A 27,859-nucleotide genomic window follows, 5' to 3' on the forward strand; every position below is an offset into this window, starting at 1 on the left:
CACTTCTCTGGGCCTCAGCTTTCTCACTCAGCACTGCTTGCCAGGGTTGTTACCGGATTACTAAATGAATGCAGAGCCTTAGAAAAGTGCCAGGCCCTCAATAGGCTCCCCTCGGTGCTACCAGGGTCCTCCCTAGCCCCACCTCCAGGCCCCATGCGGCGTCTTTGCAGGTCGGCGAAGAGCCCCCATAGCAGCCCCACCCAGGGCTCCCACAGCACGGGACTTGCCAGCCCATGCCCACCTCCCACGCGCTCCCCAGTGTCAGCTTGACATCTGCAGGTGAGAGCTCTGGCGGGGCGATGGGAGGCTGAGCTAGTGGTGGCTACTGGACTCCAGTGGGAAGACCCTGCGGCAGGTCCAGAGCCCTCCTGCTGGGTCTGGGCTGCAGGGAGTGCACGAAGTTCTTGCCTTGTAAGAGCTGAGGCTCCCAGCACTGGCTATCACCCTGGTTGGGAACCCTTCGGAAGCTTTTTAAAATATACAGTTCCCAGGTCAGACTCTTCAACAAGTGGTGTCGGGAAACCTGAATAACCACACGCAGAAAAATGAAATTGGACCCCCATCTTATACCCTCACAAAATTTAATTTGAAACGGATCAAAGGCTTAAACATGAGACCTGATCCGGTAAAACTAGAAGAAAACAGGGAAGAAGCTCCTTAGCATTGGTCTTGGAAAGATCCTTTGAATATGACACCAAAAGCACGGACAACACACACACACACAAAATCAGCAGGTGGGACGACATCAAACTTAAAAGCTTCTGCACTGGCAAAGAAACAGTCAAAATAAAAGGCAATCTACAGAATGGGAGAGAATATTTGTAAAGCACGTATCAGGTAAGGGGTTCCAAAATCGATAAAGAATTCATACAACTCAACAACAAAAAAACAAGCACTCTGATTTTAAAACGGGCAGAAGAACTAACTAGACATTTTTTTCCCCAAAGAAGACATCCCAGTGGCCAACCGATCCATGAAGGGGTGCATAGCATCACTAATCAGAGACAAGCAAATAAAAACCACACCTGGAAAAGTGGCTATGAATCCAGAACACAACCGATAACAGGTGTTGGCGAGGATGTGGAGAAAAAAGGACCCCGTGCACTCTTGGTGAGATGATAAACTGGGCCGGCCATTTTGGAGACTAGTCTGGGGGTTCCTCAGAAAACTCACAGTAGAGCTGCCATATGATCTGGCAGTCCCACTTCTGACTCTTCCCCTCCTGGTTTGCTGTGATTGAATGGTCTCTTCCCCCACCCTACCCCACCCCACCCTACCCCACCCCATCCCTGGCAGATGCTCACCACGTACCCCTCACGCAGAAGACTGTGCCAGCACTTAGTGAATGGGTGGGTAAGTGAGTGAATGGGTGACATACACCCGCCTCAAAAGGGTTGCTGGGAAGGCAGGGGGCTGGGGGTGTGGAGGGCGTGGATCTGCAGAGGCTTCCGGCTGCTGTTTTCTCCAGACCACGCCCAGGTGCAGATGTGGGGTGAGCAGACAGGTGGAGTGGTGCCCGAGGTGCCCAGAAGTAGGAGCTACAAAAGCTGCAGGAGGGAGGGCGGCCCGAGGTCTAGGGGCAGGAAGAGACAGGACAGCAGGGAGGCAGTGGATGCCGGGAGGCTGGGAGGCCAGGAGGCCAGGAGGCTGTGGTCAGAGAATGGACGCTGGGGTTCATTACCTTGGGGGATGACCAAGTCCCAGGTGTGCTGGTGGCGCAGGGTGGGAAGGGATGAAGAGGTCCAGGAGGTCATGGGGCTGGTTGGGGGGGCCTTTGATGCCCCCAGGAGGATGCAGTCCTGCAGAATTCGGTGGCTGAGCAGGAGACGTGGCCGGGAGGAGGGAAGATGGCTGCATGAGGTGGGCGGTATGGCGTCAGGGAGTGAGCTCAGTGGAGCAGGGAATAGGAGGCGGGGGTCCCGAGGCTCTGCAGGAGAGTAAGGAGGATGCCAAGAATGAGCCCTTTCCCCTTCTAAAACCATCTTGCGTCTGGGTAGACACTAGCATCTGTGGTCTATAAAACCCTTTTTCCCTTGAGGCCCTCTAAGCCAAGTGCACTGGGCTGGCAGCCACGTCCCCTCCAGCACCCGTGACCAAGAACCCAGGACAAGCCAGGGAGGAAGAGGTTGGGGAAGGGCCCTCTCTCCCTGGAGCAGCATCCCCAGGGCATCCCCCCAGCTGGGTATCCGGTCTTCTCTGGCATTAGTGTGGGAAACCCCAGCACCTCGCCTTGCACAGACCCTGCTACTCCCCACGTACAAAAGAGCAGTAAGCGGAAAAGGACTTCCACTGGCTAAAAACGGGGCGGTGGGGGCCGGAGGAACGGAAGCCTCGTGGATGCCGGAGCACACCTTTGGGGCGCGAGAGAGGAGGTACCCCAGGCCAGACGGTTGTTATGGAGAGAGATAAGACGGGAAGTGTTCAGCTGTCCCTACATCAGGAAGAGGGCAGGCCCACAAAAGTCTTATGAACGGAGAGAGGGAAGGTGGGTGACTTCAGAAGGGACCAGGAAGCTCTGAGATGCGGCCTCTTGAAACTGGGGCCCAAGAGCCCACGTCTGTCGTGGGCCCGTGAGGCAGGGGGAGCAGCTCACAGACAGTGTGAGGCATTTCCACGCCCTGAGTGGGTGTGTGTGGTCCAAGGGTAAAGGTCACTAAGGTGGGCTTCTCCGCTCAGGGGGAGAGGGGCAAGGTTCGCTGAACAGCCAATGTCTCAGGCCAACTCAGAACTCTCTGGGTTTCTTTCTTTCTTTTTTTTTTTTAATCTCCCACCAGAAGGTCCCCAAGAGGAAATCAAGCAGTGTGTTTTAAGAAACAACCAGAAAGCAAAGAGAAGGTAACAGGGGAGCAGACACGTTGTTCCAGGAAGCCCATGGTCTGCGCTCCATAAGGAAAATACCAGCACCCATCTGTCCCAGAACCTTCCATGGTGTGACACGTGGTCTTGCCCAGCAGCTCTGTGGCTGCTTCTTAGATTCTAACTTCCCATGAGAGTGCAGGCTTTCTCTGGGTCACAGTTCAGGCCTATAGAGGAGGTTACTGTACAGTTTAGGGGCCCAGAATTATTTAATTAAAGTCCTTGTCAGGACGCCTGGGTAGCTCAGTCAGTTAAGGGTCTGACTCTTGATTTAGGCTCAGGTCATGATCTCGAGGTCGTGAGATCGAGCCCTGCATGGGGTGCCAAGCTGGGTGTGGGGTCTGCTTGAGATCCTCTCTCTCTCTCTGCCCCTCCCCGCGCCCCACCCCCTCTACTTGCACTCACACATGCGCTCTCTCTCGTAAAAAAAAAAAAAAAAGTCCTTGTTACACATGGACTCCTTCTGTGGTCTGGGTGACTTTTAATTTACTTTTATTATTTTTTAAAGATGTATTTATTTGAGAGAGAGAAAGAGCATGAGCAGGAGGGGCAGAGGGAGAGGGAGAGAGGATCCCAAGCAGACTCCGCACTGAGTGGAGAGCCCGACGCGGGGCTCACGACCTCAAGACCAAGACCCGAGCTGAAACCAAGAGTTGGATGCTCAACCGACTGAGCCACCCGGGCGCCCTGGTGACTTTTAATTTTAAATTGCTTTACTAAGATCAATTCATTTCAGAACATTTTTAGGGGGAGGTCCTGGTAGTTTGGTTTAAAACCTGATATTATGGCGCCCAGTGCTTAATGATACTATTCTAACCTTATTAAAAGCAAAAAGGAAATATATTTACATTTAAATGAGAAAAAAATATCATTTCCTTTTTTTTAAAAAATAAAGACATGAAAAACACACGTACAAATGTCCCAAGTTGAGTAATGAGTAACTCTGGTCTTGTTAGCATTCCCGCATGGGGACGCCAGAGGAAGTGGTTAGCAGGCACTTGGGGCACCAGGGCTCTCCAAATCTGCTCATGCCCAGACACTAGCAGCAAAACCACGTCTGGCTCAGCAGACTGGGCAAACTGCTCCTGGACACAAGAGCTTTCAACTACTGGAGCCAGAGGCTCCCTGCTTAGATTCGGGTGCTGGCAGAGGATTGGGGGTGGAGAGAAGGAGGCACGCGGGCAGCAGCTTGGCTCTGCCAGGATCCCAGAGCCCCGATCGTGGGCCAGCATTTCCTGGGTCCCTCTGACCCTCTGGGGGCTGATGACACCACTTCCTCCCTTCGACCCTCAGGCCTGGGACTGCCTCCAAGGCGGGCATGGGGGGACCCGGATGAACGCCACCACCATGGCCTACAAGACCGAGAACTGAGTGAGGGCAGCACACCCCTCCCACCCCATCCAGGCCTCACGGCACTCACTCACTGTCGAGTCCCCAGGGATGAGTAGCCATATCCCCCCACCCCCCGCAACAGTTTTCGAATTATTTTCTCTCTAATAGGTTTGATTTTTTGTTCTCATGATGATATACTAGGATGTTCTTTACAGAAAAGCAATCAGAAGAAAGAAATATTGCTCCCAATTTGGATGCCGCGAATCATCTCCAGGGGCGTGTGGGGCAACCGAAGCGTGACTCCACACTGCGTCCCAGAGAGGGCCTCGCTGGGCCACTCATTCACCTGACGCCGCTTCCCCCGCATGGAGTTGACTCTGCCATTTTTTAAACTAAAAGCCTTGGGGATGACACTCATCACAGGCTGTTGGGAGGTCCCCAAGCGGAGTTGTGCCAAGAACCCGGCCGGTGCCTGGCAGAGCAAATGCCCAAGAAACAGTGCCTGCTGCTTTCAGCCGAGTGATGAGGCTCCCGGGAGTGAGGGTGACCCCGTGGGCTCCTAAGCCAGGGCTCAGGGTGCCCCAGAAACACTGTGGGCCTGGCTGGGCTAGAATCCCCCTCTGTCACTCTTCCTGTGTGTGCCTGCCCCGGTCACTGCGTGTCTCTGAGCTGTTGTCTCTCCCGCGAGCTGGGACCGCAGTGTCTGAGACTTCCATGAGGATCTGTGTGGAGCGCCTGGCACGGTGCTTAGCACACCCTGGGTGCTTAGTCGAGGTGCGCTGAGTACGTGCCGGCCGTGCCCCGAGTGCCAGCAGCCTCGAACTGTGTGCCTACGGTGGGTCCTGCTGGTCTCTGAGGGGAGACTGGAGGCGGTGAGGGGGAGAAGAGCTGGGGTGGGCTCGCCTCTTAGGCAAAAGACAAGGAAGAAAGCTGGGGGCAGGGCCTCGGGGACAAGGCCAGGGTGGCCACTCCCTCGGGAGGGCAGGAAAAGGGCAGAAAGGCATACGTGCCTATTGAGCACCTACTGTATACCGGATGATTCCAAATGCACTCCTATTTCTCCTTTGCAGCAGCCTGTGAGAAGGCAGAGTCAGCCCCGTTTCACAAGGGGGGAAGTGAAGAAGACCAGGAGAGGGGCCACGACCTGCTCAAGGCCTCTTGGCAGGTGGGCGGAGGGGCCTGGTTTGAGGCTCTGTCAGCAGGCAAGGTGGTGAGATGGTCCTGGCAGGTCTGAGGCCCCGTGAGCCAGGCTCACCAGCTATCTGAGGGAGGGAAGAAATGAACGAATGAGTGAATTAATGAGCCTGCCTGATGCCATAACCCATGACCAGCCCACCCTCCCCCACCTCTCTACCCTGGAGAAGGAGGCAGAAGGTGACGGTAATGGTCAGTTCATCCCAACTTCCAAACTAAAACCCGGAGGACTTGCCAAAGCACAGGGCTGAGGCAAATGTGGGGGAGCGAGGCCTCTGTGTCCCCTCTTTTAACCTCTGTGCTCCCCCAAAGTGCACCCCACCTGGCCGACCTGGGTCCTTGGCAGAACCCGTCGCCCATCAGTGCCGGCTCTAAGTGTGCCTCCCGGTGGTACCCCACACAGACCTCTCCCCACTTATCTTGAGCTCTCTACAACAGGGACATGAGCTCCAGACCACACTGAGCCCCTGGACCTTCGAGGATCAATAGAGGCCTCCAACCCGGAGAGGGGGAGAGTAACTATTCCTCCCCAAGGGGCAATGCCCCCTCAGGCTGGGGGAGCTTCACTGCCAGGCCAGGTTAGGACCCCTTTGCCAGGAGGCCAGGCCTCCTTGGAGATGTCCCAGGCTGTTCCCGCGTTCATGACAAGTTCCCGGGTGGTCCTGCAAGGTGATTCTTGGCCAGGAAGGGTCCCTTCAGGATCTCGAAACACCCATCTCACCCACCACTACCTCCCCAGGTGGGTCCCTGATTTGCTGTGTAGCCTTAGACCAGCGGCTGCCCCTCTCTGGGCCTGATTCCTGACTAAGGGCTGTCAGACTCAGCCCCAGCCCAGCCCCGCCTGGTGCCGGCTCTGCCACTGCCGTTGCCTGGCTCAGCTCCAGACAGCAGGGCAGGGCTGTCACATGCTGAGCCACGTGACAGGCAGCGGCTGGGGGCTCCATCCCATGCAGAGGACGGGGGCCTCTGCAGCCCCTTCCCCTGTCCCAGCTGGCTGAAGCCTCCAGGGCAACCAGAGCCGGTGTGGGCCCGGAGACCTCTCCTGTCCCCCAGGTAGGCAGGGGGAGCCAGGCGGGCCGGGGCGGTGAGAAGCATCTTCCAGGTGCCGGGTCGGCCCAGAGGCCCCAGGCCAGGATACCAGGCAGACACCCAGGGATCCAAGACAGAAGGGCAGTGGTGGGCCCAGGGTGGCAGGCGCGGGGCGATGGCACAAAGGATGCTCCTGCCCCCACACATGTAACCTAATCACCCGCCTGTCTGACACCAGCAGCTGCGCGGGAACCATCCCCCTTTGTGCTGGCTCCGACAGGTGTGCCTGGGGTGGGGGCGGCGGGAGGACAGAGGACAGGCCCCCTTGGCACAGCTCAGACACCGGGGGAGTAAGACCATAGGAACCGCCATGGTGACACTTGTGACAGCTGTCCTAGAGGGCAGAGGGTGGGGCGCTGCCCTGGGAGGTGGGAGGGGACCTCTGGGGATGGACATGGCCCCTCCGCTCCTGAGCGACAATCTTCCAGTGTGGCTCCCAGCCCTGCCGTTCATGCCCTGTGTGGCCAAGTCAGGTCCGCTCTCTGGGGCTGTTTTCTCGTTGGGAGATGTCAGGTTCCAGGGTGACATGTTCTGAGAGGGGTGCTGGATGAGGTGGCACTGGACACGGATGCGGGGAGAGCTAGGGAACGGGGTCGGTGCGCGTGGGCCCTGACGCTGTCCTGCTGTCTTTGGATCTGATCCCTTCATTTTGTGTCTGGAAAACCAAGGCTCACGGGGGCGGGAGGGGTGCGGTGGGATGGGGGCAGGGCTTTCCCCGCTATTCCAGGCTACCTGAACCCACCCACACCTTAGTTCCCAGGACCACTGCCGCGGGCTCTCCTCCTCCTCCAGCTGCGCCTGGGTCTGGTGAGACCTTGGGCTGGACCCCTCCGCTCAGAGCTCCCTGAAGACCTGCTGTGTGGCCCTGGACTCGTGCTGGCCTTCTCTGGGCCCGGGCTCCTTCTCTGTGGTCCAGGAGAAGATCCAGAGGCCCCTGAGAGAGGTAATGAAGTCTCCGCCTGCAGCTTCCAGCCGGCCCAGCGCCGAGGTCAGGCTCCCGGCCAGGGCAGCCCCGCCCCAGGGGCCCGCCCAGCCTTGGACGTTTCATAACGACTCCTACCGCGACAGGGCAGCGGGGCAGAGCAGGGACCGCCAGCAGGAAGGGCAGCTTGGCAGGGCCTCAGGTACGCTGTCCCGGGGAGGCGGGGATACAGCAGACAGCAGTCAGGGCCCGCGACCTGGCTGGTGGGCTTGCTCGGGGACACCAGGCTGAGGGCTGCCTGGCCGCTGGTGGCCGCTCACACAGGCTGGCTTTGTCTTTGCGGAGCTCCTCTGCCTGCTAGGGAGAAAAGGGAAGGAGGAAGGCGCTTCCCTCTGCCCGGACCTAAGAGCCGGAGAGGGAGGGGCTGAGAGGCTCTGGGGCTCCTGAGGCTGGTGGCCGGCAGCCACCCTCATTTTGTCTGAGCTGGGCCGCCGTCTTCCTCTCACTGGGGTTACAGCACATCTTTTCGGGGACTGAGGGCCCCAGCTCTGGACCCGGCTGCCCCAGGAGGGAATGCACCCCCATCCCTGGCGGGGGCTGGGGGGTGGGGCAAGCATCCATCTGGCAAGGCATAGTTTCTGGGCACTGCTGGGCGAGCCCGGTGCTGGGACCGGGGTACCCATGACTCTGGGACGTCCCATTCTTGGGAGCAGGCTCTGCCAGGGTCCGGGAAGGAGGGACTAGCCAGACTGCCCTGCCTGGAGGAGGCACTGATCGTCAGAGGGACTCAGCACTGGGGGACTCTCTGTGGGGTGGGGCCGGTGTTGGCTCAGCCCACAGTCCAAGGGTTGATCTCCAGTTCCCCAGCCCCCATTGTAGGGAGGGGACTCTGCCAGAGCTTCTGGAGAGCCCCTGAAAAGCCAGGTTCAGGTTCCAGGGGGAGAACAGATTGGAGACCCTGGGGTATCAGGACCTGTGGGGTCATCAAGGCCGGCCCTGTGCCCTCCACCCCTGACAGCCTGATTGAGGTCCCCCAGACCCTCAGAGCCCCATGTTTGTCTCGTCACCCTGGCCAGCTCCATATCCCTGCCCCCACGTGGGTCTCGGGCTGATGTCCTTGCCTCCCTGGTGCCCACGCTGGGCTCTACCCCAGGGTCTCCTCCCTGAAGCCCCCTTGGCGCAGCTGTCTTTTGCGGTCTGTCTGAATAATGCTCCTTCAGGGCCATCGTCACCAAGCACTCACAGGGCTCAGGCCGTAAGGGCTCAGGCCGCACACAGCCCTGCGCACCTGACTTCTCCCAGCAGCACCCTGCGGCAGCCACAGGCACCATCCCCACTTCCCAGATGGGGAAGGGGAGCCACAGGGGAGCTGAGCAACCCGCCCAAGGACTCCTAGCTCACAAACAGGGCTGCCGGGATTCGCCCCCAGATCACTGGGCCCTGACACTGTAGCAAAAGGGGGCTTTTAGGGAGGTGCCTGGGGGACTCAGTTAAGCATCCAATTCTTGATCTCAGCGCGGGTCCTGATCTCAGGGTTGTGAGTTCAAGCCCCACGCTGGGCTCCACGCTGGATATGGAGCCTACTTTTAAAAAAGGTGGCGGGGGGGTTCTCTTAGGAAGCGTCCGGGACAGCTCAGGAAGCCGAGACGGAGAGAAGGACAGAGTGTGCGGAGGCTGGGTGGGGAGAAGGGCAGGGCCTGTGGCCCGGAGAGCTCATCAGCAGGACTGGCCCCCGTACAAGGCTGGGGTCGGGGTAGCAGATTCCCAGTGATGCTCTGGAGCCAGCCGACCTGCGTGCCCAGCTGACTCACCCCTCCCTGACACCATGCGGCCTGTCTGGGCCTCGGCTGCCCCCAGGGGCGCCGTGCGGACACCCACGCTGGCCACGTCAGGTGCCTGCGGGCACATGCGGCCAGCACCTGCTCGTTATGATGATTCGAGTCCCCAGGGCCAGGCCTTGAGGGGATGTGGCCTGTCCTCCCCTGGCCTCCAAGCCAAGGGAANGAGGCCTGTCCCTTGTCTTCTTCTGCTGACTTAGCAACTCCCCCAAGTGCAGCAGGTGGTTGAAGCTGGGGCCCCCTAAGCAGGCGGGGGACCCCTGGGCCCGCCAGCCCCTGGGACCTCAGCACTCAGCCCGAGGAGGGCACGAGGGGAAGCAGGGTGAAATAGTGAGGAGACAGAGGCAGAGAGCAGGGTACAACCAGCGAGGGCACCGCCCGAGTCCAGCCACGCGCCCCAGCCCACGGGCCCTGTGTCTGCAGCTCGGGCCAGCCCCAGAGGTGTCCTCTCTCCCCAGGGGTCAGGCTGCCACATAGGGGGATGAAGAGTGGGGGGTGGGCAGCCCTCTGTTCCTCCGGATTCCTCTGCATCCCGATTTCCAATGTAGAGAAGCTGGGTGGTCTGGGGCCACCTCCTTGCCCTCTCTGTGCCGAGGTGTCCCTCTCCTTTCGGGGACAAGACGGTGCCCTCGGCAGGCTGTCATGGTGGTCAAACGAGTCACGCAGGCACAGGAAGTGTCACTCCACATCCTTACGGGCTTCCACAGTATCACACATAGGTCGGGGGTGCGGGGTCGGGGGGTGGAGGTGGGCTCAAAGACCCCAGCCCAGGCCGATCCAGGAAGCCCCTCATCTGTGTGTCCTTTGTGAGGTCACAGGCCCAGGCTTCCCCAGATCCCAGGCAGGAGGTGGCCTGGGCTCCTGGGCTCCTGGGCACACCTGGGCGGTGCCCAGCTTCCCATCCCCTAACAGGCACCCCTTGTCCCTCAGTGACCAACCTGGGGGGGGCAATATTGGGTGAGTTGGCCTCAGTGTTGCCAGGAGAGGCTGCTGGAATGTTCCGTCCAGACCTGCACCCCCACAGACCTCCCTGTTCCCCTCGCCCAGAGGTGTGCCATTCCAGTTACGTGCCTTACATATTTGTGGGTTCTGCACACATAGCTTATGAAAGGGCAGAGAACCCTGGGGAGGCAGGTGAGGTGGGTGTGCTTTGCTCTCAGCGTCCGTCGGCAGGGGTCCGGAGGTGCCGGGAAGACAGAACAAGGAGTGGCAGCGGGTGGAGAGAAAGAAAGACTTGTTAGGTCCTCAGTGATCGTAACCGCAGCTGACCTTTCTCGGGCCCGTGGCATGTGCACAGCGGCCAACACTTTAGGGGGCCTTACGTCATTTACTTTTCAGGACCATGGCAAGTGCTATTATCGTCCCCACTTTACAGACAAGGAAATTGAGGCAGAGAGATGAGTGGCCTGCCCAAGGTCATAAGACCAGTAGGAGGCCGAGCCGGGAGACAAGCCCAGATGGCAGCTCTGGGGGCCAGTAGGGCTCTCGGCTCCGAGCTCTCCACTGGCCAGCGCCCCTTCCTCCAAGAAGGAGGGTGGGGTCTGGGGGCAAGGCTGGGGCCGATAGGGGCTCTGAGAATGTCCCCTTTCTGCTACACTGGCACCCTCTCTGGAGGCCCCCAGGCAAGTGCTCAGTTTCTCCTGACCAGAGCAGGAGGCCTGTGGGGTCAGCCTGGCCCCCATCATGCCCAGGAATCCAGCCAGGCCCTCAGCACAGAGTGCCCTTCTGGCCAGACCATCCTATTGGCAGAAGCAGGCTCAGCTCTCAGGGCCATGGATCACTCCAGAAATCTGAGGGCCGTGGGGTAGCCACTTAACAACAGCTGGTAGCCTTGGCCGCGCTGATGCCCGGCCCTGGGCTCAGAACTGGACAGCATGGTCTCATCTTTGAAAAACAGCCTGTCAGCTGGTGGGCGCTATCTTACCCCCCTGACAGATAAGGGGATTGAGCCACTGAGACCGAACTCAAGTAGGTAGGCAAAGAGGGGCCAGTAGGAGAGAGGATGAAACCTGCTCCCCGTGTGAGGGAATAATCAGGGTGGGCTGCCTAGGGGAGGCGTTCACCAAGTTGAGGCCTGAAGGGAAGGGAGTCAGAGAGGGCAGGAGGAAAGGGTCCCCACGGGTCCTTGGCACCAGGCCAAGAAGCAAGTACGTCACACTGCTCCTCTGATGAGCTTCAAGTAAACAGGCGGGGGCCCGGGGGAATGTGGGGGCCCCACCCGGATCTCCTGCCCTGCCCCCCACTGTTCCCTGCTCCTCCAACACTGGGGCTGGTGACAGCCACGTAGACAGCGGAGGCCACCGCCCAGGTCACCCAGCTCCCTGAGCCGCCACCAGCCAGCCCGGCTTCCCCAGGCCGTGCCCCCGGGACAGGGGCAGGAGGCACAGTGTATTCTGTGTCTGGATTGTCCCCGGGGGGGCCACGGTGGCCGTTGGAGGACTGTCCTCTACTAATCAAACTCTTCCTGGGTACTCCACGCAGGCCTGGCAGGGAGGAGGGCTGCCCCATCTCCAGGAGGAGCACCCTAGTGGGACGGGCGCCATGGCTTGGGGCTAATTTCTGTGTGGTAGGAAGAAGCGAGGTCCCCTGGCTGCCTGCCTACCCTTAGGGGCTGCGGGGTAGCTGTTCCCGAGCCCGTGCCCTGTCTTGCGCCCCCTTCAAGGTCCAGGGCTCTCCTGCCCACCGGCCAAGGGGAAGGGGCTGTGGGTCCGTGTGGGGAGGGGGGAGGGGGCAGCCCCGGCCCTCTGGGGTTACCGTGAGTCCTTGTAGGAGCGTCGGGGAGCCCATGGAGGTACAGCCAGGGGCGCGGGGAGACTGCCCGTGAAGGTGGGGAGCCCCAGCCCACACCGCCCCCTCCCTGCAGGATGGACCCCTTCTCGGACACCCTGCGGCGGCTGCAGGAGGCCTTCAGCTCGGGGCGGACCAGACCTGCCGAGTTCCGGGCCATGCAGCTCAAGGGCCTGAGGCGCTTCCTGCAGGAGAACAAGCAGCTTCTGCAGGAGGCGCTGGCGCAGGACTTGCACAAGGTGGGCGGGGGGGAGGGGGGGCTGGGGGGGCTGGGGTAGCGGGGCGGGGCGCGGGGGGGGGTGGACCCCACGCAGGATGGGGACTGCAGCATCCTCCCTGAGGGGGGACGAAGCACCCAGCAAACCCCACCCCTTCCCTGTGCCCTGACCGCCTCCTGGGCACACGTCCATCCACGCCCTTCTCATCCGCTCCGCAGCATTTTACTGAGCACCTGCCATGTGCCGGGTCTACTGTTCTAGGCTCTGGGGATACGACAGAAAGTAAAACAAAGTCCCTGTGCCCAGGGAGCTGCCTTCTGGAGAGAGGCACGCCACAACAATAAAGAGCTAATTGTATAACACGCTGAATGGTTTCAAGGGCCACGGAGAGACACTTCCAGTGTGAAAGGGGCAAGAGGGAGGACCAGGTGCAGGTTTTGTATGTGGTAGGCAGGGGCGGTTTCTCTGAGGAGATGGCATTTGAGCAGAGACCTGCAGGAGGGAGAACATTGGAGGAAATGGCAGGGGGCACAGCATGTGCAAAGGCCCTGAGGCAAGCGGCCTTTGTGCTTGAGGAGCAGCAGAGAGGCCAGCATACCTGCAGGGGAGTGAGAGACGCAGAGATATACACAAGATGAGGTCCAGGGAGGCAGGTCACGCCATGTAGCCCCTCGTAGGCCATGGATGAATTCAGTTTCACTAAGAAAAGTTTTCGTCGTCATTGGCCTCTCTCCAAGCCCACAGGCCTGAGGGCTCGGCTCCTCCCAATTCCAGCAGCAGCCACGGCAATGCATTTGCTTACGGGCAGCCTCCCACCCCCTCAGCCGACAGGGCCCCACTGCTTGGCTGCTCCTGCCCCAGGACAGCTGTCCAGGGGGTTCTTCTCTGGACAAAATGTCCTCTGCACTTGCCACCAAGGCCACAGTGTCCAGACCCACCCCCTGTGTTCCACCGGCCCCTGAACACCTGAAACTCCTCAGGGCCAGGCCTATGGCTCTTTGCCAACTGGTGAGGTCTCGCCCTTCCAAGGGGCCTGCTGGCCCCACCCACGTCACGATAGACACCCTGGTGCCAGCTAGGGGTCCCTCAGTAGCTTCCTTGGGACCCTCCTGTCTCACAGGCACCCCGCCAAGTGTCTGCCCTGTCCCCAGAGCAGCCAAGGACTTTGAGACCAGTGCCTCACGGCATCCAGGGTCATCCCTTGGGGACAGCAAATTATGGCCACAAGGACTTATCTTGAGGGTGTAGCTTCCCGGTGATGCCTGCGCCATCTCTCGGTGTCCCCAGACCTGCTCTTAACCATGATGCCCCGGGACTGTAGACAGGTGAGGCCCAGGCTTCCTCATCAGCTGTTTCTGGAATCATCTGTTTTCGCCCTTATGAAACCAGAGTGCTCTGCTCGACAGTCCTCACCCATGCTGCCTGCTGCCATCACCTTACCCGCTCTGCTCCTTGCTAACCAGGAACACAGCAAGCCTGCACCCACCTCAGAGCCTTTGCACGCACTATGCCCTTTGCCTGGAATATTCTGCCTCCAGGTATCCATGGGCTCCCTTCCTCCTGATCCTTGCTGCTCAGAAGTCACCTCATCCCAAAGGCCGCCACTGATAATCTTGTATAAAGCAAAGCAAACACACACACGCATACACAGGCGCACACACTCATGCATTCATGCACGCACACACACGCATGCACACACATGTGCGCACGCACACACTCCAGCAGTCTCTGTCTCCCTCCCCCTGTGTCACTCTGGTGACTGTCCCCCCACGACGTCAGCTCTGCGGGGCAGGCTCTCCGTGCTCTCGGTCACGGCTGCATTCCCGGCACAGGAAGGGCTCCTGAGCACTGGAAGCACTCACTGAACAAGGAGTGAATGAATGAAGGAGCAACTAAGATGTCACATGCCCCCCGGGGCCCCCCAGCCCGAACCCTGCCCCTGTCTCCCCCCTGCAGTCGACCTTCGAGGCGGAGGTGTCTGAGATCAGAATCAGCCAGAACGAGATTGACTTGGCCCTCAGGAACCTGAGGTCCTGGATGAAGGATGAGAAAGTGCCCAAGAACCTGGTGAGCAGGCCCCGGGGGAGGGTGGGGGGGTGAGGGCGCGCGGGCGCCCCGCCAGGTGCGAGTGGCGCGGAGGGGCTGGGAGTCTCGAGGCCCCACCACTCACCACCACGCTGGCCCCGGGCCCAGGCCACACAGCTGGACTCAGCCTTCATCCGGAAGGAGCCCTTCGGCCTGGTACTCATCATCGCCCCCTGGAACTACCCCCTGAACCTGACCCTGGTGCCCCTAGTGGGCGCCCTTGCTGCAGGTGAGAGCGGTTCCCACCCTCCCGCTGCCCGCTGCCCCCGCTCGGGCCTCCTGGTGGCCCACAGAGCCAGTGAGCCGGGAGCTGGCAACGGGTGGCTAAGAAAAGCTGGTTCCCCCGCCTGGCCCACCATCTCTGGTCCACCATCCCTGGCCCACCATCCCTGGGCGGTGGGGCCCTGGGCCTGTCAGTCACCTCTCTGAGACAGATTTTCACCTGGGAGAAGAGTGAGGATGGCACCTGCCCTGCAGGTGTAAGGACTGAATGGAGATGGGAGGGGACACCCCTCTCCCAAAGCTCCCCCTGCCCTGCCCCGCCCTGCCATGCCCTGCAGGGAACTGCGTGGTGCTGAAGCCCTCGGAGTTCAGCAGGAGCACGGAAAAGATCCTGGCCGAGGTGCTGCCCCGATACCTGGACCAGGTGAGCAGGGCATGGAGTGGGCCGAGCTGAGCAGGGTCCCCTCGGGAGGGACCCGAGTTCCAACCTCAATCCTGCCTCCTCTGGGTTGTGTGGTCATGGCCAGGTCACTGCTCCCTCCGCCTCCTTCCCTCTGAGTGAAACAGAGGGGCGGTGATCACAGCTGTGCTCTGAGGAGCGTGTCCCCGGGGACTCCCATCTGCCTTCTGGTCAGCCCTGACCACGCTGGCCTCCACTCCCCCCAACCCCAGCCCTTTGGGCTGCTTCTGCTGGGGATCCTGGGCAGCTCCCTGCTCCCCCCTTGTTCCCATCTGGCCCATCTAGAGCCCTGGAAACTGTGGGTCAGGCCAGGCAAGGGGGGGGGCAGTCCCACACACGCAGGCAGCCCTGTGAGTTCCCCAGGCTGGGGTCCCAGAGGGTGCCGTCTGCCACTCCGCCTTGCAGAGCTGCTTTGCCGTGGTGCTGGGAGGGCCCCAGGAGACCGGGCAGCTGCTGGAGCACAAGTTCGACTACATCTTCTTCACGGGTGAGGCTGGGGTGCCTGCTGTGGGCGGGGCTTGCAGGGCTCAGCATGGGGGCTGGTCGAGCCCAGCCACCCCCTCAGGGGTCTTGTCCCCAACCCTGAGAGAGGCCGCAGGGACCCAGGCACACAGACAGCCAGGAAGGAGCCAGACTGGCTCCAGGACAAGCTTGCTCTGTGCTCCTAGAGCCGGTCAGCAACCCTGACCCCTAGGACCCTCTGGTGGCCCCTTCACTGGTCACAGTCTCATGGATGACAGCATCTGCCCGTGCCAAGTTCCCATGGTGCCAGGTGCCCCTGGGACCTTATGTGCCACCCACTGGCCTCGGGACCTTATACATGACCCCACTGACCCAGGGGCCTTGTGGAGAGCTGGACAGATGAGGGATTGGAGGCCAAGGTAACAACAGAGCCGTGGCACCCAGCCAGGGTCACTCCAGGGACCAGGATTGGGGAAGGCTGGATTTTCCTCCCAGGCCCTCAGTTAGAATTGTTCTCCGAGGTCATCTGCCATCTCTCTGGCATGTGCCCATGAGGCCCAGACACCTGGCTTCAAGTGACCAGAGGGCGTTTCTGTAAGGGCGAAGGAGCAGGGAGGCCGGGAGCCGTGGTACCTGGCCGAGGTTCTGGAGGACAGAGAAAGCAGACGGGGCAGACAGCAGCTTCTGAGCCTTCCTGCTCCCTGGCCTCGTGCCTTGCGCACCTTGTCCGCGTCAGAGCAGGGGCAGTGCTGTCTCTGCCTTTCCCGCCCAGAGCCTCCACGAGCCCGGAACAGGGCCCACGGGCCCCCACCTTGGCCGACAGGGAGCCCGCTCTAGAAGCAGGTGGGCAGAGTCCTCAGCTGGTCCTGCAGGTTCCTGGTGGCTGGAGGAGCATAAGCGGACCCAGGGAGGGGGCGGCCCACCTTCCACCATCCCACCCGGCAGCTCAGTGGGCTTTGGGCCTTGGACCCCCGTGACTGGAGCCAGGAACCTGGGCAGCCTGCGCAGAGGTCGGCAGACTGACCGGAACCTACTCTCCCACTAGCTCCTGACTTCTCCAGGCCTCTCCTTATCTGACGATAGTCACAGGTCTGTCATCAGGCTCCCAGGCTGTGGTGGCCAGAGAGGGCCATCCCAGCAGAAATGGCAGTGCGGGACCCTGGGCCAGGCATGGGCAGGAACATCTTAAGATACGGGGGACTTTAGGTGGGGGGAAGAGGGATGGAGGGGACTGTGAGACCCTGGAGATCAACCTAGAGCAGAGGTGGAGACAAGCAGGTGGCCCCTTGAGCCAAGGGTCAGGAGCAGAGGGAAGGGTAGGTGGAGAGGGCGGCAGGGCTGCTAGGTTAGGTCAGAGAGACCCAAATGGCAGCCCCTGGAGCTGGACTCTGGCCTTGGACCAGAGCAGTTTCTGCTGATTCTGGAGAAGACTGGAGAGGTGGGGAGGGGTGCAGAGTGGCATGCCAGCAGGAGTCATGGGCAGGGGGAGGCTGGGATCAGAAGCAGGGCAAGGGGTTCCTGGATTTCTAACGAGGCAGGTCAGGAGAGGGAGCCAGGGGCCTGGCTTGCTGCTGAGTGCAGACCACTACATAGCCAGGTGCAGACCCTTACATAGACCCCGCATTGTTGGGGCTGGTCTGGTGGAGGCCGTGAGCAAGGTCCTGGGGCAGAGACTGGCAGGGGAGGGCCAGGGGAGGGCTAGCACCCTCCAACTCCACCACCTCTCTAGAGAGGACAGGCCAGAGAGTGAAAACCCCTCGAGGGCTCCCAGCACCCAGGCTGAGGCCATCCCACCTGGCTGAGGTGACTGAGGGTCACCCCCTGGTTTCTTTTCACGACCAGGGAACCCCCGAGTGGGCAGGATCGTCATGGCTGCCGCTGCCAAGCACCTGACACCCGTCACGCTGGAGCTGGGGGGCAAGAACCCCTGCTACGTGGACGACGACTGCGACCCCCAGACCGTGGCCAACCGCGTGGCCTGGTTCCGCTACTTCAACAGCGGCCAGACCTGCGTGGCCCCCGACTACGTGCTGTGCAGCCCGGACACGCAGGAGCGGCTGCTGCCCGCCCTGCAGAGCGCCATCACCCGCTTCTACGGCGAAGACCCCCAGAGCTCCCCGAGCCTGGGCCGCATCATCAGCGAGAAGCACTTCCAGCGGCTGCGGGGCCTGCTGGGCTGTGGCCGCGTGGCCATCGGCGGCCAGAGCGACGAGAGCGAGCGCTACATCGGTGAGTCGGCCCTGCCGCTGCCGCCGCCGCCGCCACCGGGGCCTCCGGGGCCGCCCTGCGAAGGCCCTTCCAGGACGTGGGCCCGGCCCGCCTGGTCCGCGAGCCTGGGCCTCGAGCCTGGGCGGCGAGCCTGGGCCCAGCACCCGGCGCCTCCTCGCCCCGCCCCTGGGACCTCGTCGCCCCGCCCCGCCCCTCCCCGCGGCTCCCTGAGCGGCACCACCCAGCTCAGCCTGGGCCCCCGCCTCCCTGACCTCTGCTCCACCTCAGCCCACATCGGGGCTGGAGAACCCCTCACCGTCCTTCCTGGGGGGCCGCGGGGCCGCTCTCTTCCCCAGAAGGCCCCTGAGCCCTGCCCGAGCCCCCGTCCCAGGGCTGAGCCGTCCCCTGTGCCCGCAGCCCCCACTGTGCTGGTGGACGTGCGGGAGACGGAGCCGGTGATGCAGGAGGAGATCTTCGGCCCCATCCTGCCCATCGTGAACGTGAGGAGCCTGGACGAGGCCATCGACTTCATCAACCGTCGGGAGAAGCCCCTGGCCCTGTATGCCTTCTCCAACAGCAACCAGGTGGGGGGGCTGGGGCAGGGCTGAGTGGGGGCTGGACAGAGGTGGGGGCAGGGGCCAGCAGTGGATGGTGGAGTAGTGACAGCAGAAGGGGAGGTGGCTCCAGGACTGGTGTAGACCAAGGGGCCTGGAGAGAGGGTTGGGGGTCCTGCTTCTCTGGACTAGTCACAGGAATTCTGGGATGGGGGCACTCTTGGTTCTGTCACTGTCCTTTCTCCCTGAAGCAGCCGGGCCTCCTCTGTCCTCCAACCTAAGCCACAGTCTCCAGGGTTCATGTCCCTGCTCCAGCAGCAGCCCCCTCCCCCATCTTCGTCACCATCTCGGCTGGTGGTCAAATGTCCCCTTCCGGTGCCTGGCTCGTAGAAGGCACACACAGAACAGAGTGGAATGACCAGGGGAGAATAAAGGGCCAGAACACGCAGGAGGGACAATGAATCCCAGCCCCCTGCCCTGCTCAGGCCCTGGGGCATCCTGGGAGCCTCAAGGGCACAGGGCAGGCAGCGACAGCGCAGGGCACACCTTCCTCTCCCACCCAGCTCTCATGAGATCCCTCGCAGATTGGAAAAAGTGTGGGTTTGTTTTTAAGATTTTATGTATTTATTTGAAGAGACAGAGAGCATGAGCAAGGGGGAGGGGCAGAGAGAGAGGGAGAGGCAGACTCCCCGCTGAGCAGGGAGTACGATGCGGGACTCAATCCCAGGACCCTGGGATCATGACCTGAGCCGAAGGCAGACGCTTCACCGACTGAGCCACCCAGGCGTCCAGGCAGTATGTTTTTAAGAAACTTTTTATTTTGGAATAATTTTAGCTTTACAGAAGACAAAGATAGTCCAGGGAGTCCCAATATACCCCGATACCAGCTTCCCCCATTCAAGGGCCCTTTTGTCCCTCAAAACTAAGAAACAGTGGTTGGTCCATTACTGTTAACGACGACACTCCACATTTGAGTTGGATTTTGCATTTTTCTTTCAGCCCCAGGAGCCCAGCTAGGGCCCCAAATTGCATTTAGCTGTCATGGCTCCTCTGGGCTGTGACCACCTCTCAGCTTGGGGGTGCTGACAGGGTCCCTTGCAGAATGTCCCCAACCTCAGTGGTCTGCTATTTGTCTCGTGAAAGAATACCACGGAGGCGAGGGCTGGCCTCGACCTCCTCTCAGCGATGGAGATCCACACATCACTGCTGAGGCCGAGGCCCTGCCTGCCAGGGGTGTCACCACAAGACCTTCCTCTTCTATGGGAGCAAGTCGCTAAGTCCAGCCCACCTTCCGTGGAAGGGGCGTGACTGAGCGCCACCTGCCGAAGAAGGGGGACACCTACTTAGGTCCCCTGGAATCTGTAAGAAAGATTTGGCTCTTGAGTCAGTTCTATCAGCACGGACCCGAGTGCATCTGCTTGCTTCTCCGGGTTACAACGCAGCAGCGCCTTGTGTCCTTGCTCAGGTTGTCGCTCTTTGGGCGCTGGGGGCTGCTGTGTCCCTCGGCAGCCCCCCCATCCTTTTGTTTTCCAAACCACTTCTTTCCTTTCAGGGTTCACGAGATGCTTCGGCTCATCCCGTGTTTCCCTGGCCCAGCCCGAGTCAGCCGTTCCTCCAGGGAACCTTGTTCTATCTGGATAATATTAACTTCAGAAACTTTGCAACCTGGGTTTTTTGGAAGGGGGTCATCTGGCATTGTGACTTCCAAGCTTTTCTGAATGCCCAGCACTGACTGGCCCGGGGGGACACAAAGTCACACCTATGACACATGGCCACCCCCGAGAAACACGGTGACACTCCTGCTCCCTCTTCTGTCACTGTTATTACCGGCCTCCATGTGACTTCTGAGCCCCCTGACGGGCGGTTCCCTCTACCCACGTGCAGACAGGCCCGTTAGCTCAGGATCACATGTCGTACCCAAATATAGCGGAGGTTTCTGGCAATGACTACCGAGTGTTTACTCATCTTTCCCCCTCTCATTCTTCCAATAAACCTGTAGGTTAAAGAGAAAAGGTCTTCTTTAAGTCAAGCAAGGGCCACATTCATGTTTCTAAAATACAAATCTGGCTGCATCACCCCATCTAAATGCCGTCCCTGGGCCACACACCTGGGTCTCTGCACGTGCCCTTCACTCTGCCTGGGGGGCCCCCTTCCCCTGAGAGGCGGCAGGCACATCACATCCCTCCCCTGGGTCGCTTCCCTGACTACCTGGCATTTCACCCTGAACTCTTCAGGTCCCCAGGCGACCGCTGGGCTTCCTGCGTCCCTCTTGGCCCTGAGTCTGTGTCCCCAGCACCCCGCACGGGCCACGCTCGAGCAGCTGCTCGGGAAACACCAGGAAAGACGTCCGGAGTTGGGGGATCAGTGGCAGACTGCTACACCACACCCCCCACCTGTGACACCAGTCCTGCAGCTCCCAGGGCGGCTGGACTCTTCCTGGGGCCCCGCGGGCTGGCTGGCTGGCCTCCTGCTGCCCGGCCACAAGGCCTCATGGCTGCTCTCTCCCCTGCCAAACAGGTGGTCAAGCGAGTGCTGGCCCAGACCAGCAGCGGGGGCTTCTGCGGGAACGACGGTTTCATGCACATGACCCTTGCCAGCCTGCCTTTCGGAGGAGTGGGTAGGTGCCGGCAGAACCCTGCCTTGTCTCGCTGTTACTGGCCTGAGGGCACCCCAACACCTCCATCCCGCAGAAACCTTCCAGACCTGTCCCTGCGTGTGCACGTGGAGGTGGACCCACAGGGATGCCATTTGGGGTTTTTGGCACCACTGTGGTCCCTGTCCCTGGGCGGCCACTGCTTTTCTCACCAAAGGCACGGCCTCGAGTCTGCCCACCAGCGCACACGGGGCGGCCTCACGTGCTCCCTTTACTCCAGGGGGAGGCTACGAACTGCCCCTGGAACCCTTCCTGTGTCCCCTCAGTCCAGCACTTGGTGTGTGACCCCCCCACCCCCAGGAGACAGGGGCTGTTCCCGGCCCAAGGGAAGCCAGGGGAGTGGAGATTTCTGGCCCCAGCAGCCTCCATGACCACTGCCGAGTCCTGGCCTCCGAGGCAGGAAACCTCAGGGCTGGTCCCCGTGAGCCCAATGGCTGTGTGATCTGGGGTAGCCACGTCCCTCTCTGATCCCGCCTCCTCCTCAGTGGCATGGGAGAGTCAGAGACTGGCGCATGTCCACACTAGGCACCTGGGCCACTGTCCAGCAGGGCCTGGCAAATTGTCCGGGTGGGTCTGGATACTCCCTGGGGGCAGCTGATGCCACAGGAGCACATGGCACGCTGAGAGTGGACATTCAGGCTCTGTGGGCCCCCAGGACTGGGCCCCACTGCTGGCCTCTTACTGGAGCCCCAACCTAGCCCACCTGACTGCCTGTCTCCAGTCCCGGCTCCGCTTCTCCAGGGAAGTGCGGCAGTCTGTCTGGGGGCAAATCCCATCCTGCTACTCCCCACAGGACTGAGCAAGGCCCTGACTCACCACTTCCTGAGACCCAGCCCTTCCTGGTCTGGCCATGGTGTCCTGCTCCCACCTCCTCTCCCTGCTCCCCTGCAGGGCACCCACCTCCAAGGCTCTCTGAGTTGTCCCCTAAGCCTGGGTCCCCCTTGCCCCCACCCACCCTCGTCCTCTGGTCAACTCTACATCCCTTGGGCCTCACTCCCTCCAGGAAGCCCTCCCTCATTACCCTCAATTCCACCCATCATGGATCCCCTGGACTTGCAGTGCCAAAGCCTGGTCTTCGACGGCCTCCCTACCTAGACACTTTGGACTCAACACAGCACATACTGTGTCCATGGGTCTGAACACCCACCCAAAGCCCACAGCTCTAGGATTGTCGTCCGATGTCACAGAGAAGACCATGGTGAAGTCAACTGCTAAGGTCACAGATCTAATTCAGGGCTGGGATTCAACTCTGAGCAGTCATTCCAGAATCCACACTCTTGACCTGTCTTGCCCCAGCACCTGGCGTCTCCAACAATTACCGAGTTGTTGCTGGTGCCAGACTCGGGGCTAAGCCCTTTACCCACACTGCCTCATGATTAGCCCATTTTACAGATGGGGAAACTGAGGTCCTACTGTGTGTGACCGGCAGAGCCCAGGTCTGTCCGACACCCTCCTGGCTGGCCACCGCGGGGCTGACTGCCGTGTGCCACGCTGTCATACAGGTGCCAGCGGCATGGGCAGCTACCACGGCAAGTTCTCCTTCGACACCTTCTCCCACCACCGTGCCTGCCTGCTGCGCCGCCCCGGGCTGGAGAAGATCTACTCCATCCGCTACCCGCCCTACTCGCCTCGCAACCTGAGGCTGCTGCTGGTGGCCATGGAGGCCCGAAGCTGCAGCTGCACCCTGCTCTGAGCCCGGCGGATGCCCGTGAGTCTGCCGGCCCTGCCGCCTGCAGCTAGTGCCGATGTGGCCTGGGGCTCACGCACGAGGAGGAAAAGACCACAGCCCAGACCAGTGCCTGCCCTCCTCCCTCCTGGGTCTTCTCTCTGTGAGCCCTCAGCCTCCTCACTCAGCTGCCCCCCCAATTAGGACAGGGCAAGGTGAGGGAGCATGGGAGGCAACGCGGTACCCTGGCAGAGGCCGGCAGATGTGGACACCTCTGAGCCATCCCCCTTCCCATGGAGGATGCAGAAGGGGCCCTGGCATCCGGTCCAGGTCACGCCGTAGACCTGCAGTGGCCTAGGCCCTGGGCAGAAATCCCTGCCCTCCCTGAGCTTGTTTCCCTATCTGTACAGCGGAGGCGGTCACAATCAGCACCTCCAGGGATCACTGCGACGATTACATTCTGGAGTTTAATAATAAATAGATTGTTGATCCCAAGCTCCAGGCACCCTGTCTCCTCCTTTGGGTGGGGTCAGTCTGTCCCCCCTCAGGCCTCTCAGGAGGTGCCTCATCCACTCAGCCACCAGATTAAACCCCTAGGGCCCCTGGCTCAACATCCCCTTCTCACCTCCCAAGTCCCGTCTTTGGGCAAGTCCTGATGGTCCTGTAAGGCTGCAGAACATGCAATCCACACTCTGGTCACCATGCCCAGGGCCATCTGTCACCTCCCCTTTCCGCACAGGCCTAACGTCAGTGCACCCACTGATCTTCCCAAAGCTACTGCACCGTGCCACCCCTCAGCCTGAGCCTGAGTGGCTCCCTGTGGCTAGCAAGTCAGGACCCACAGAGTTCTTTGGGGTGGGGGGGGGCTCTGCCACGATCCTGTGTCCCCACACTTGGCCAGTCGTCCTTCTCAAGAGGACCTCTAAACACATGCTAGACATGTCTGCCCTTGACCTGCCCTACGCCTCCTCGAAGTCAGCTTGGACATCACATCATCCATGACGCCTTGCAAGAGCACCTCCCACTTCCCCGCCCACCACCAACATACAGCTGGCCCCAAGGGCCTTCTCCGTGCCTGCAACCTCCGGGGTCCCTCTGCCGCACAATCAATCCACTGGGAGGAAACAGTTTGGTGGCTGTTGAGGGACAGGGATCCCGAGTCACACACATCGAGGTGGGACTCGGGCGGCCGCACTTTTCAGCTCTAACGCTTGGGCAAAGTTCCTAAACAAATCCGTGCCTCAGTTTCCCCATCAGGAAAGCGAGAATAATCCTCCACACAGGGCTTCTGGGTAAAGTTTTAGCACCGAGCAGGCACGGCTCCCGCGGAATCACCGCCGGCCGCAATTCTCAGACCCGTTGACACAAACACCCCGCAGCGACCCAGCAGCTCTTCTCCAACCCAGGGCGCCAGGTCTGACCCGGAGCCCCTTCCTAAGCCACGCCCCGGACGTCCCTCCTGCAGTGGTGCGGGAGTCCTCGCTTATTGGCCTCTTCAATCCAACATGGCGGCGCCCAGCGCAACTTCAAGAGTCGGCTCTCCTCTAGCCAATCAAAGGAAAGATGCTTCTGGATCCCGCCTCTTTCCGCGGCGCCACTGGCCAATCAGGACACACCGTAAAAGATGAGCGCGGAAAAGGTGAAACTAGCCGGCCCAATGGTAGCGTCTCAGAGTGTAGGCTCCGCCTCTCGGCGGACAGGCCGTTCGGCAAGGGAAGGAGCGACAGCGCTTCAAGGTAGGTGTTCGGGTTCAGCTGTTAAAAGGCCTGGACGGTGTGGCGTCGGGGGCGAGTGTTGTGCTCTCGTCGGCCCCGCCGGCTCTGCGGCCGGGCTTCATCTCGGCCTGCTCAGGGCCGGCGGTCCAGGTGTCCTTCAGCGCGCAGCGGGCGGACCCGGGAACCGGCATCGCCAAGGCGCATGCCCCGCCCGCGTCCGTGGGGTCGGAGGTCATGGGGAAGGTCGGGGACGGTGTCAGGCTGGCGGGCTCCTGGCGCTGGAGTCAGCGGTCAGAGGGGATGGGCCCGCGGGAAGACACAGGTCACGGAGGGTCACTTTTGACCTTCGGCTAGCTGCCAGGCTCTGGACTTGTACAACCCCCTTCGTTCTCATGACCCCCATTTCACGGATGAGAAAACGTGCCAGATGACCTCACCCACCCAAGGTCACTTGGCAGGCTGGGAGACCGTTCCAGAAGGACCTTCATGGTGGGAAAAGGAATTTGATCTCGAGGGTTATTTAAGCCTTTAAAGGATTTCCAATGAGGGTGGACTGTGGATGTAAAGGGAGAAGTCTGGCCTGGGTTCACGCACTGGTCCCATCCCCCCACCCCCCCAGTGTGTGACTTTGGGCAAGTCACTTAACGTGGCCGAGCTTCAGCTTCTCATCTGTGCCTCCTGTGGGGTCCTTGGAAGGACCAAGTGACAGTGTGTGTGACCCGTAGCACAGTGCCTGACACAGTGAGCTTTCAATCCTGGTGGCTGGTGGCAATGTTATTTGGGTCAGATCTGGGGAGGATGAACAGGGGAGGGGAGAGAGAGGAGACAGGAGCACTGGTCCAGGGAGAGAGGAGGGATGGCTTTTAAAGATTTCTTCGAAGGTGAGATCGATAGGACGTGGGGTCCACAGACACTCCCTACCTCTTAACCCAGCCGAGCTGGGTCAGGTTTGAAAGACTGGGAGGTGCCACACCTGGGAGCAGGGAGGCCTTTTGTGCCTCTGTCGGGAATGGGGGTAAATCGGAGACCAGGTGACACAGTGGCACTGAGGACGGGCTCCTGCAGTACCAGAGTTCCTATGGGGACAGGTCTGGGACCCACCTGCGCCTGCCTCCCATTTCACGCCTGCAGATGCGCTGCCTGACTACGTCTACACTGCTTCGGGCCCTGGCCCAGGCTGCACGTGCAGGTAGGACCGAGGGAGCCTTTCCCAGGGTGTGGGGGAGCCCAGTCTCCCGACGCGAGGCTGCAGCCGCGTACCGTAATCCCTCTCGTTCCAGGGCATCCCACCGGCCGGAGCCTCCACAGCAGCACAGTTGCAGCGACCTACAGTGAGTCCTGGGGCACCTTAAGCCTCGGGCTTTCCTGATCATGAACCTGCCAGAGGCAGGGGTGGAGGCCTAGGTTCTAGTCCCAGCTTTGCCTGACGTTCCCCCTCTCTGAGCCTCTGTTTCTACTCTGTAAGGATGATCAAGACTGAATATGATTCATGGGGGCAGGGTCTGTCAGTGAGGGGGTGGGGAGCCTTCCCTGTGGCCACATGCTGAGCTCGGAGCTCCCCTGCGTGGGACAGGGAGGGAGCTGCCAGGTGTGAGGCTCGGCTGGCCGTCCTCTTCGCCAGGACCTCACCGCCCAAGCCCTTTCCCAACCTCCTCAACTCCTGGGCACGGACGGCTGACCAGACCCAGGGAGAAGTGGGCAAGGACTGCCCAGAGCCAGAGACAGGCCTTGCAGGGTGCTTGCTGAGGCTGGAAGGTTTGACGAACCAACAAGCCCTTGGGGGGGGGTGGGGAGCAGCTGGAAGGAAGATGAGGCCTTATCTCCCTGAGTTGGATTCCTAGGGGACATGGGCACATGAGAAGCCCTGCCACGGCCCCCTCTGCCCACCTCCCCTGCAGAGTTCGTGAACATGCGGGAACCTACGATGGACATGAAGTCGGTGACCGACCGGGCTGCTCAGACCCTGCTGTGGACTGAGCTCATCCGAGGTGGGCCCTGGGGGAAGGGGCCAGGCAGGATGGGGGTGGGCCAAGTTGGTTAGGGAGGAGGGGCCCCCACCCATTGTGCACCTGCTGCCCCCAGGCCTGGGCATGACCCTAAGCTACCTGTTCCGGGAGCCTGCCACCATCAACTACCCATTCGAGAAGGGCCCACTGAGCCCTCGCTTTCGGGGAGAGCATGCGCTGCGTCGCTATCCATCAGGAGAGGAGCGCTGCATTGCCTGTAAGCTTTGTGAGGCCGTCTGCCCCGCTCAGGTGAGCCCCTGCTGACCGCCCCCCCGGCTCCTGCTGTTCAAGGGCGAGGCTGCAGCCTTGGACCCGAACTCTGGTCCCCCTGCTGGGTATGTGTCCCCAGGAAAGCCCCTTTGCCTCTCTGAGCTTTGTTGCCAGGCCAGTTCCTCAGTGAGTCCTCAGAGGAAGGCTTGAAGCCCTGAGCAGGCCACAGGACACCTGTGGGTCCTGCCCTCGGGGATCTGGTCAGGGGCGTGAAACCTGGGCTTGTGAGCCGCAGAGCGGTCCCTGGAAGTCTCCACTTTTGCCTGAATGCAGCAGCGGGTTTAGGATCTCTGCGTGTGTGCCTGTCACCAGCCCCAAGGACACACTACCGCAGCTGAGGCCCTCACTGCTCCCGGTTGCTGGTCCTTTGAGCCCCCAGCATTAGTTCTGTCGGAGGGCCCTACACGGACCACCCGGAGTCCAGGCTGGTTAGTGTGGAAACCGGGTGCCTGTGTGCCACAGTCGGTTAAGTGTGTCCGACTCTTGGTTTCGGCTCAGGTCGTGATCTCAGGGTCGTGAGATCGAGTCCCACATTGGGCTCAGCGCTGAGTATGGAGTCTGCTTGGAGAAAGATCCAGGTGAGGCTCTTGGACAGAGCCTCGGGTGTCCCCAGCAGGAGCCCCAGTTGGCACTGTGGTCACTCACCGTCCACACAGTGACCGCCCCCTCCCAGCGGCTGCTCCAGGCCATGAGCTGTGGCCTTGATGTCTCTGACTCTGGAGCACAAGAAGAGGTAATGGCCTCCAGGCCGTGAGCACCGTGGACGGACCAGGCGCTGTTCCAGCTCATGACTGATTTCTGCAACAACTCTAGGACCCAGAGGTTATTACCCCATTTTTATAGATGAGGAAACTGAGGCACAAAGAAACAAGGCTACCAGCCTCAGGCCCCACCGAATGGTGAGCATTACACTCCAGGGGACACACGAGGGCCTTTGGCAAACCTCCTTTGAACGTCCTTCCAGCCGAGGGAGGCTCCAGGCCTTCTTGCTGCTGGCAGAAGGCCGTACCCGGAAACAGCGTTAAGGACCTACCTCCGAGACTGGGCTTTGCCCCTCGCTTGCTGTGTGGCTTTGGGAAGCCTCTCAATTTCTCTGAGCCTCAATTTTCTCATCCACGAAAGGGGGATAATGAGCGAAATGGGAAGGTTGTTCAGTATACAACCACCAGCCGTCGAGCAAGTCCTGGGAACCCCCCCCCGCCGGGCCACAGGTGCTGCAGTGAACATAGCAGGCTACGGCCCTCCCCTTGTGAGACCTAGTCTCCCAGGCGGGAGATGCCGGCGGTTAGCAAAAATGTCAGCTAGGGCAGCGGGACAGGGGC

The 27,859-nt window shown here is 60.9% G+C and overlaps 2 protein-coding genes and 1 long non-coding RNA gene across 6 annotated transcripts in view; 2 read left to right on the plus strand and 1 right to left on the minus strand.

The window, feature by feature from the left end:
• Positions 1–546: 546 nt before the first annotated feature.
• LOC103679526 lies at positions 547–8,427 on the minus strand. Of its 2 annotated transcripts, XR_005837184.1 has the most exons (5): positions 7,532–8,427; positions 7,220–7,405; positions 5,214–5,450; positions 1,682–1,927; positions 547–1,573 (listed from the first exon to the last, which is right to left on the minus strand). It is a non-coding gene; the product is annotated as an uncharacterized LOC103679526 (long non-coding RNA). The 2 variants fall into 2 exon arrangements; XR_572970.2 differs by having other exon boundaries at positions 547–1,927.
• Positions 7,474–23,041, plus strand: ALDH3B1 (aldehyde dehydrogenase 3 family member B1). Its single transcript, XM_040639543.1, has 10 exons — positions 7,474–7,595; positions 12,095–12,257; positions 14,193–14,303; positions 14,430–14,550; positions 14,882–14,967; positions 15,409–15,490; positions 17,308–17,694; positions 18,091–18,257; positions 20,745–20,844; positions 22,383–23,041. The coding sequence occupies exons 2-10, from the start codon at positions 12,096–12,098 to the stop codon at positions 22,571–22,573; spliced, it is 1,407 nt and encodes a 468-aa protein (XP_040495477.1). The 5' UTR covers positions 7,474–7,595; position 12,095; the 3' UTR covers positions 22,574–23,041.
• A 1,117-nt stretch (positions 23,042–24,158) lies between these two features.
• The window catches only part of NDUFS8 (NADH:ubiquinone oxidoreductase core subunit S8), a 4,244-nt gene continuing 543 nt past the window's right edge, over positions 24,159–27,859 (plus strand). The window contains exons 1-5 of one of the 3 annotated variants that reach the window (XM_040639544.1): positions 24,159–24,282; positions 25,350–25,450; positions 25,542–25,592; positions 26,160–26,249; positions 26,344–26,516. In XM_040639544.1, coding sequence (XP_040495478.1) covers positions 25,393–25,450; positions 25,542–25,592; positions 26,160–26,249; positions 26,344–26,516 — 372 coding nt within the window. In that variant the 5' untranslated portion in view covers positions 24,159–24,282; positions 25,350–25,392. Of the gene's footprint in view, positions 24,283–24,511; positions 24,751–25,349; positions 25,451–25,541; positions 25,593–26,159; positions 26,250–26,343; positions 26,517–27,859 lie in introns of those variants that run through there. The other 2 variants (XM_040639547.1, XM_040639545.1) reach the window with 2 other exon arrangements.

This window comes from Ursus maritimus, unplaced genomic scaffold, assembly GCF_017311325.1.
Source record: "Ursus maritimus isolate PB19 unplaced genomic scaffold, ASM1731132v1 scaffold_23, whole genome shotgun sequence".
Taxonomy (NCBI): Eukaryota; Metazoa; Chordata; class Mammalia; order Carnivora; family Ursidae; genus Ursus; species Ursus maritimus.

Bases quoted from the DNA above. Each gene is read 5' to 3' on its own strand.
- ALDH3B1 (XM_040639543.1), top strand. From the start codon at position 12,096: ATGGACCCCTTCTCGGACACCCTGCGGCGGCTGCAGGAGGCCTTCAGC. The intron at 12,258-14,192 runs GTGGGCGGGGGG...TCCCCCCTGCAG, and splicing joins TGGCGCAGGACTTGCACAAG to TCGACCTTCGAGGCGGAGGT. The intron at 15,491-17,307 runs GTGAGGCTGGGG...TTTCACGACCAG, and splicing joins CGACTACATCTTCTTCACGG to GGAACCCCCGAGTGGGCAGG.